The sequence below is a fragment of the Mesocricetus auratus genome, unplaced genomic scaffold (genome assembly GCF_017639785.1).
Source record: "Mesocricetus auratus isolate SY011 unplaced genomic scaffold, BCM_Maur_2.0 Super-Scaffold_100676, whole genome shotgun sequence".
Lineage (NCBI taxonomy): Eukaryota > Metazoa > Chordata > Mammalia > Rodentia > Cricetidae > Mesocricetus > Mesocricetus auratus.
This window is the reverse complement of record NW_024429266.1, coordinates 99,585,693-99,595,177: the sequence shown is the minus strand read 5'-3', so window position 1 is coordinate 99,595,177 and position 9,485 is coordinate 99,585,693. Positions and strand designations below refer to the sequence as shown.

Here is a 9,485-nt window from a genome sequence, read left to right as displayed (position 1 = left end):
TATTCATTCTAAACACTAAATATTTTCCCACATTTATTCCCCCAAAAAAGGCTTTCACCACTTGAGGGAAAATATAAAGCTGCTGAAGGATTTGCCACATAGTCCCAATGTAAGGACTCTCTCCAGGGTGAATTCTTGAGATCATGACAGCAGCAACTGGGGAAGGATTTTGAACAATACTGAAATGTGTACAAGCAATGGGCTTCTTGTCAGTACAAATTCTTACATGAGGGTTACAGAAACTGGAGTGGTCAAGGCTTTCCCACCATGCTGAAACTGATAAGGCTTCTCACCAGTGTGAGGTCTTTTATGCTTGAGAAAATGACAAGAACAAAGAAACACATTCCCTAATGTTTATAAAGGGTTTCTCTCCACTGTGAATGTTTTAATTACTCTAGTGCCATGTAGAACTAGTGGAGGCTTTCCCACAATGCCAACAAGCATGAGCCTACTGACTACTGTCACAGAGCAGGTGAAGGCTTTGCAAATACTTCCATGCATACGGCCTGACTTTTGAGTGAACTCTTTCATGTCTGTTAAGATCACTAGCATGAATGAACAGTTTCCCACATTTTACATATAAAGGGTTTCTCTCCATTGGGATTTTTTTCATGCAAGTTGAGGACAAGTAGAAATGTTGGAGGTTTTCCTACGTGTTTACATGCATAAGGTTTCTCTCAAGTGTGCTTTCTTTCATGCCTGTTACGACTACAGGAGTCCCTGAAAGCTTTGTTGCAGTGCTTGCAACCATAAGGCTTCTCTTCAGTGTGAGTCTGTTCATGTTTGTTACGATTACTGGAGTTCCTGAAAGCTTTCCTGCAATGCTTGCATGCATAAGGCTTTTCTCCACTGTGAATTCTTCCATGAATGATAAGAGTACTGGAGCGTGTAAATGCTTTTCCACACTGCTTGCATGCATACAGCTTCTCTCCAGTGTGAAGACTCTCATGTCCCTTAAGATTCCTAGAGTCAATAAAAGCTTTTCCACAATATTTACATGGATAAGGCTTCTCTCCAGTGTGCCTTCTTTCATGTCTGTTACAACTACTGGAGTGCCTGAAAGCTTTACTGCAAAACCTGCATGCATAAAGCTTCTCTCCAGGGTATCTCTGTTCGTGTCTCTTATGACTACTGGAGTCGCTGACAGCTTTACTGCAAGCATACGGATTCTCCCCTGTGTGTGTCTGTTCATGTCTGTTACGACTACTGGAGTGCCTGAAAGCTTTACTGCAAAACCTGCATGCATAAGGCTTTTCTCCAGTGTGTCTCCGTTCATGTCTCTTATGACTACTGGAATCCCTGAAAGATTTCCTGCAATACATGCATGCATAAGGCTTCTCTCCAGTGTGAATCCTTCCATGAATGATGAGAGTACTCGAGCGAGTAAATGCTTTCCCACACTGCTTACATGCATAAGGCTTTTCTGCAGTGTGAGCCTGCTCATGTAGTTTTTGACTACTGAGGTCCGTGAAGACTTTTCCACAGTGCCTACATACATGAGACTTCCTTCCTGTGTGCTTCCTTTCGTGTTTTTTATGACTACTGGAGTGACTGAAGGGTTTTCCCCAATGTTTACAAGTATAAGGTTTCTCTCCTCTGTGAATCCTTTCATGAACATTCAGAATACTAGAGGTGGTAAATGCTTTTCCACAATGCCTAAAAGCATAAGGCTTGTCTTCTGTGTCAGTTACTTTATGACTCTCAAAACATTCAGCATTTTTAGATGTTTTCCCATATTGCCTACAATTGAACCTTTCCTGTTCAATGTGACTTTTTTCGTGGTTGAAAAACTCACTAGAATTAAGGAAGGATCCATCAACAAGCTTACATACAAAGTGTTTCACTTCTTTATGGATCCCTTTATCATTCTGGTCATGTGTGTCACTCACAGAGTCACTGTCATTGAGCTTGTCTCCAGTGTGACTTCTCTGCTGAGGATGATCAGAAGAGACACTCCTACAGACTTCATCACATTGTTGACATTTCCAGGGTTTCTCCTTAGAAACTTCAAGTACCTCATGTGATTCACAATGACTGATATCTTTCCAATGTCCCTGATATCTATAAGAATTTACCATAGCTTTGGCATACACAGATAGTATCTGTGTAGTTAGGTCTCTGAGAGAGTCATGTGAGGATGAATGGCCAATGATGTTTCTTACAAGCAATTGGCTGTCATGAACTCTTACTCCAGGAGACATATCTTTACTGGTGATATTCTCTGTAACAGCTTCCTGATTTTTATCACACTCAGTATCACATTCATATCCACAGTCTTCCTCAAGCACTGGACTTCTACAACAAAGGAGAAAAGCATTAGTGTAGACAAGGCAAATATTGATGATCAAGGATCTCTTGCTCTATTATCCCTTCCCTAAAAGTTATTAGCCCAGTTCGTGTGCACAAGAATACATACAAATACAGAAACAGGTAAAACAAGTAAGAAGAATAAAAGGAGTGGACCAGAAGGCAAAAGTCCTGGTGATAGTAGACAGTCATAACAATCACATAGGGCGGTGAAACACCGCGGCCTCTGGCATTCAGCATGCTAAGCATGTGTTAGTGAGTTAGTTATCAACTTGACCAATTGAGGGATATTGGAGAACAGGGATCCTCAAAGGAGAAAATGACCCAGGTTGCCCTGTAAACACGTTTGTGTAAGCATTTTCACATTCCTGACTGATGAATGATGGCTTAAATTATGATGTGTATTGTTGCCATGGCCAGGAGAGCATGAGTTGAATCAGAGAGGTACCTGTTGGATATTTTGGTAAATTTGATACAAACTAGGACAAAAATCTGAGAAAAGGGAACTAGAAAAGAGAAAATGGCTTCATCAGACTGAAATTTAGAAATGTCTTCAGGGGCATTTTCCTGATCACTGACTGAGGTGGGATGCCCCAGGCCACTGTGGGTGGGGTCACCCTACAGATGTGGGTCAGGGTCTGAGTAAGGGAAGAGGAACACGCCAGAAAATAGCATTTCTCTATCACCCCTGGTTCAGTTCCTGATTCCAGATTCCTGCCAGGCTTGAGTTCCTGTCCTGGCTTCCCTTTATGATGGGACTGAGACAAGGATGTGTAAGTAAAAGTGAGATTTACCCCAGAGTTATTTTTCTGTTGCAAGAAAAGAAAGCAAATAAAACACAGCACTTACATTCGAAGGCTTAAAATAATACATAGACATATGGCAAACTCAAATAATACATAGACATATGGCAAACTCTTTCAGATATTTAGTAGAGTTTTGTGTAATAAACCATTGTAAAAGCTCTTTCAGAACTTAATGTTACATGACACATTTGTAGTATTAATAGATTACACAAATGAGATGCTCAAATATTGAATTGACAAGTCAATGCTCCATTACAGGAATTTGTGGAGAATCATTTTTCACTCAAGTATATTTGGAGCCAATGGTAGGTTCTCAGTTGTCCCACGATTCCCAAATGTGTGATAAAAATTCTGTTCTACCAAATATAAATTACCTCATATTTCTTCTGAGATCTTGGTAGTCCTCTTCAGTATTTTCTTCTAGTGTTTTCTCTAGAAGAAAATTCACACAATACATTATGACATGGTAATATTCAACATACTATTACAACCTAAGTCTTATGATATTGGTTTTCACACTATATTCCCCACTTATTCGCTTCAAATACCAACACCACACACATAAGCAGGGCACAATTGTTCTCTGACTGAATGGGCAATGGAAGCATGTTGAGTTTTGTTACCTATGGAGATCAGGTTGAAAAATGTCTCCTTCATCACATCTCTGTAGAGCTTCTTTTGACTGGAATCCAGCAAAGCCCATTCTTCTAAGGTGAAGTCCACAGCCACATCCTCAAAGGTCACTGTCTCCTAGGAGTACATAGATGAGGATGGTTAGTTTAACTGACAGACTGTCAGGATACAGAATCATCTAGTATATATGTTTCTGAAAAACCTATAACTCAGTATATAGGTAGTATTAACTGAAGAATATCTGTGGGATGCTATCTTGATTACTTGATGTCATAAAGAAAGACATCTTGTCTCAATTATTAATCAACTGCCCGTAGGAAGCATGATGACTAAGCAGCTCCTATAAAAGCAAGCATTTAATTAGGACTTGTATACAATTTTACAGGGGTAGGTAATTATTAAATGGTGGCAATCAGACAGCCATGGAGCTGGAACATATTCAAAACAACACACACACACACACACACACACACACACACACACGACAGGCAGCATTTTTAAATTTACAGGATTATATTAGTAGAAGGATGGAGCCAAGAGACACAACTACACATTACTCTCTTCCTGACTGTGTGCACTGTGACTAGCAGCTTGATATTTCTGCATTTTATGAACCATATGTAACCTTCAATTGTGATACCAAATAAAAGGCTGCCTGTCTACAGTCACTTTCCTCAGAGGGGCCCTGACTTGGAAAACATGTGGAGAAACTTAAGATGTGGGGACAGTTAAATGGCTGTGTGAGATCCAGGGGCTGCAGCTCTTACCACTGATGCCCCAGTGAGAAGGAATTTCACTTCTCTGTGGCCTTTTTGAAAATGTAAAATACCCAGCATGTATTCTATATATCAAGATTATACAGCCAAGTTCTTAGCAACACATATTTTTGGAGTCTGTATTTCTTGCAGACTTTGCAAGGCAAGTTTTCTCCATCACAATTTGATTCTGGTGAGTTTACACCTAGAATATTAATTGCTACTTCTGTAATAAATGATAATGGGTGTCTGTAACATGAAAAACAAAAAGACCCAGAGACAGATACTGGGGTTCCAGCTTCAAACTGAAGGGCAGAAAAGAAAAGTGATCCAGACTCCCCCAAACCTGAGACTGCAACCCCTGACTGCTACACTCTCCTTGATGTGGCTGGAGAATCCTGGAAATGATCGCTCAAGACCCTGCTCCTATCTTTTATACCTCTCTAGAGCAGCAATTAATGTTGAGAACTCTGTTACTTTTTTAGACTGATTCAATCTCCTGACCATGGGTGGCCTTGAACTCAGAGAGATCCATCTGTCTTTGTCACCTGATTCCTGAGATTAAAAGGTCTGTGTCACCACTGCCTGGCCTCTATAGCTGGAGGCTGAGTTTGCTTTCTGAATACTCAGGCCAGCTTTCATAAATCATAAATAATATATTATCACATCATTCAGCAGTGAACTGCAGATTCTAGAAAGCCCAGTTATGATATTAGTAATTCCAATGATAATTATGTTTATGTCCAAGTGGCACTTCATTTAGTGACACTTGGGGTATTGGATGTTTCTATAGTGTTGAGCTTTATCTCTAAATTTTGACACTTGATTATGTCAGTCAAAAGTCTGGGAAGAAGTTGTTTGGTCCTTAAGAAGGCTATGTCTAGCAGGGAACAGTTGTCCACTTTTAATCCCAGCACTTAATTGAGCCAGAAGCTGATGATAGGGTTGCCCTTTTGCATATGCTTATCTTATTGGTTGATGAATAAAACACTGTTGGCCAATAGGGCAGCAAGATAGGTGGGACTAGGCGATGAGAAAGATTCTGGGAAAAGTAGGCAGAGAGAGTCATTCCATAGGCTGCTGAAGGAGCAAAACTATGCTGGGCTTTACTCTATGCAACCTCATAGCAATGCATAGATTGACACAGATAGGTTAATAATTATGACAGAGCTAGCCAATGAGACAACCAAGCCATAGGCCTATAGTATTATAATTAAAATAATTCTTATGTGTTCATTTGGGTGTTCCAGGGCACCTGCAGAACCAGCAGGAATTCTGTAACAGGCTGGCAGATCCCTGACTTCAAATCCACCCAGGAGTACAGAGTTAATTATAGGAGAACCATGACCACAATTTCAAAATCCAAAAGAGAAAGCCAACCTAGCTAAATAGGTAATGACAACTGATGTCTATGGGGCAGGGGGCAGGAAGAGTAATTTTTCTTAAGTTGTATAGCTACTAGTAGGTTGCCAATGATAGTGAAGATGTCCACACACATTTGAACAGCACTGAGTTCAGTGGGTTAGTAATAAAAGAAAGACAGACATGGAAAAAGACACAGGAAATTAAGAGTCAGGTGTGCTTGTATTATCAGGGGTAGATATGATTACCATACATCATGTATAAGTTTCTAGTAAACATATATTTAGTGATATCTCAGTCTTTAAATAACAAAACAATAAAATGTATATTTGCAGATCTAGGATATTGGTAAGTGTGTCAAATGCTTGCCATGTAAACCTGAAAGATGTGTGCAAAAGTGAACACTTACAATTGGAAGGAACATAAAGTGATGCAGTTACCAAGCCAATCAGTGTGAGCTAGCCTCAGAAACTGAAAACTGGAAATGTCATCTCACCAAAGAAATCTCTCTGGACTTTACTGAAAATACTTCAAAGATGGCAACAGATACATGCACTCATGGTTATTGCTGCTGTAGTCCCAGTATCTAAAAAAGATTCATCCTCAATCTCCATCATCTGATATCCACACGATGGAGATACAGCACATAAACACAGTGGTCCCTACTGAGCAATGGAGAAAACTGAAATGAAATTTACAGCAATGAATGTAACTGGAAATGTAATTATACTAAGTCAGGTAACTAATCCCACAAAATCAAACACTGTCAGCTTCTCTCATACCTGGATGCCATCTTTCACCTCTTACCCATTTGTTTTAAAACTGGAATGAGCGAGACTAGAACAAGGAGAAGAAAGGAGCCATGAGAGCCGTGGGTGTTGAGGAGAGGATGGCAGGGACAGTAGAACACATGTCTATGCGGGTAGAGAGGTGAATGTACTTAGGGATGGATGTATAAACTAGGAATGGGAAAGAGAATACAGGGGATGGTGGGATTAGCAAGGTTCAGGGTTTCCTCAGCCCAGTCAGCCTGAAACACAAGTGTCCCTATAACAAAGACAAAACAAAAACAAAAAACATGGGTATGGTCATGGGAGCCTTCAATCCTAGAATGCATGAGGCAATGGATGTTGATATATGAGCCCAAGGCTAGCCTGCTCAATGCAGCAAGTTCTAAGGCTACATGGAGAAAACTTTTCACCAAAACAATAAAAATGTAATAATTATATTTTAAAAATTAAGTGTGTATTAAAATAAAAATAACTGTATGTTGGGCCCTTCCCCCATAAGGATCTGCTGACCAGCTTGTGACTATAATCTTGTCTAGCAAATACTTCTTGTTTCCCTCCTTCTGATAAGACCTGAAGGCAAGTTCCTGTTATCTGCCCACCCTTATTGCCGGAGGGGCCTGGGAACCTGAACTTCTGACCTGGGTAGTTTTCCATCATGCCTGCTCACTGGTATATACTACTCCCCTCTTGTTGCAATAAACAGCATTCTCTTAGCATGAATGACTCACTGTCTATTGTCTTTATTTCAATCCTCGCCCCTCGCCCAAATCTGTGAGAAGTGTTGTTGAGCAGGGGCTACAAATGGAGGTCCCACCAAGATCAGGAAAGCAAGGATGTCCTGAGAGATCACCCTCGGAGGTTATGAGGGTGAACTGAAAAGGGCTACCAAGTTAAATCTCCAGGCTTTTGTCTTACACCGAGATCGGGAAAGAAAGGGGAACCTGAGAGATCACCTTCAGAGGCTGGCCAGCAACTAAGGATTTATGAGGATGTATTAGAAAGCGGTACCGAGTTAGTGCTACCAGAGGTAACCTCCAGGCTTTTACCTGAGGGATTACCCTTGGTTGGAGGGTGGATTGAAAATGGTTTCATGGAAAATGAGTACCTCCGCTTCTAGGGCTGTATTGATAAAAGAATTGTTAAAGAGACAAGGTACCAATATTAAGCAAAAGACTGCTAAAGATTTATTTTATTTTAACCTTGAGAGTACAAATGTATATATTTAGAGATGAGACAGAGAGTTATTAGTCAGATGATTATATATTTACTTGGGTATATTTTAGTAGCCAGGAGAGCTGAAATAAAGCAGAAACAAGTACAGAAAATTTTAGGGTTTAAAACTTTAGAAAGGATTTTTTTCCCTTTTGCAGAAGCCACCACCACAGCTGTATCAGAGCTGCACCGGGGCTTGGGGAAACAAATGTTCAACTGCACATATTCAAAGGACAGCAGAAAGTATCTGCCCCTGAACCGGTTAGCAGTGCGATAGAAACCTCGGCACCTACTGAGCAGCTAGATGATAAAGAACATACTGGGCAGAAAGATTGGGATGAGCATGAAGAAAGAGTTACTAAGTATAGGATGGAGAGTCTTCACCTCCCTCATTTTTGACTAGAAATACAGAGAGGCAGAAACCTAGTGGTAAAATTCAACAGAGGTTAAGAGGATCGAAAGATTTAGTGGAATTGCTCTCACAGGAGATAAGAACTTTGCAGGTTTCTTCAGATCAGAGAAATATTCTTTTATCTATGACAATATCAAGCATATAACAGCTTAAGGTACAGGCACCCCTCCTGCGCAAGCTAGGGTTAGAGAAGCAACGGACGAAGGAGAAGACGTACAGGCATTTCAGACATTTCCTATAGGGATGCTCAGGGAATCACAGGCAGAGCGTGTACGCCAATACCATTTAAACTCAAGGGACCAAAGATGGCTCATATTCAATTATAGACCAACAGCAGTTTTTGCCCAGATGCTAATAGAGAATATCGCTGTAGAAGCTTTAGCCCCAGGAGATTGGAAACGGAGAGCCAAGGCCTGCCTACCAGAAGGAACTATTTGTTGTGGAAAGAAGAATTTACAGAGCACTGTTAGATCACAGCTGAGAAAGATATAGCCTAAAACCTTCCCGTTTCTTATGAGGGGCTCACCGAGAAAGGGCAACACAAGGATATAGATCAAAGTTGGGTTTTAAGATAGCAGTGTATAAGCAGATCGGCACAGCTGCCAAGAGAACTTAGAACAAGCTTTCAGCCGCTAGGACACAGGCTAAAGGCTTTATAAAGAGCAGGCAAGAAACTGAGGAGCTATGTCAGAATTTTGTCTCTAGGCTAATGGAGGCATCATCCAGAATAATGCGAGATAGAGGTGTTGAACTTTTGATTGAGGCAATTGGCCTATGAGAACACCAATGCAGCATGCCAGGCCTCGCTAAGAGCTTATAGAAAGTGACATAGGTGAGTTTATTAAGATTTATTCAGCTATCAGGCCAGCAAGAACTTCAGTTAAGGATATGTTATTCCTACAGAAAAAGAAAGACATAGGGAGGAATAGAGGCACAGAGCATTCTAGAAGTTACTTTGGATGTACTCAGAAAAGGTACATGCTCAGGCAATGTCCTAACAGAGGAGAAAATAGGGGACCAGGTTGGTGCCTGAGATCTAGGAGAGGAAAACAGCCACAGATGACTTAAAACAGGCCAGCCCAGGCCCAGAGGGGAAAGGCAAGGAAGTCCAAGGCCAAAACCTAGGAAGCTCGCAGCCTTGAGAGCTGCTGCCATGGCTGATGCCAAATGTATAGAAAATGCTATTAATACAGCCAGTCAGAAACTG

General features: G+C 40.9%; 1 protein-coding gene across 1 annotated transcript; it reads right to left on the bottom strand.

The window, feature by feature from the left end:
• LOC101829280 (zinc finger protein 709) lies at positions 1 to 7,311 on the bottom strand. The gene is made up of 4 exons (XM_040737062.1): positions 7,165 to 7,311; positions 3,737 to 3,863; positions 3,488 to 3,545; positions 1 to 2,295 (listed from the first exon to the last, which is right to left on the bottom strand). Exons 1-4 carry the CDS (start codon positions 7,309 to 7,311, stop codon positions 678 to 680), a joined length of 1,950 nt encoding a protein of 649 aa, XP_040592996.1. The 3' UTR covers positions 1 to 677.
• Between the last annotated feature and the right edge of the window lie 2,174 nt (positions 7,312 to 9,485).

Coding starts and splice junctions, on each gene's coding strand:
- LOC101829280 (XM_040737062.1), bottom strand. CDS start 7,311: ATGATGGAAAACTACCCAGGTCAGAAGTTCAGGTTCCCAGGCCCCTCC. Junction 3,864..7,164: donor AAGATTATAGTCACAAGCTG/GTCAGCAGATCC, acceptor ATGTACTCCTAG/GAGACAGTGACCTTTGAGGA. Junction 2,296..3,487: donor GATCTCAGAAGAAATATGAG/GTAATTTATATT, acceptor CCTTTGTTGTAG/AAGTCCAGTGCTTGAGGAAG.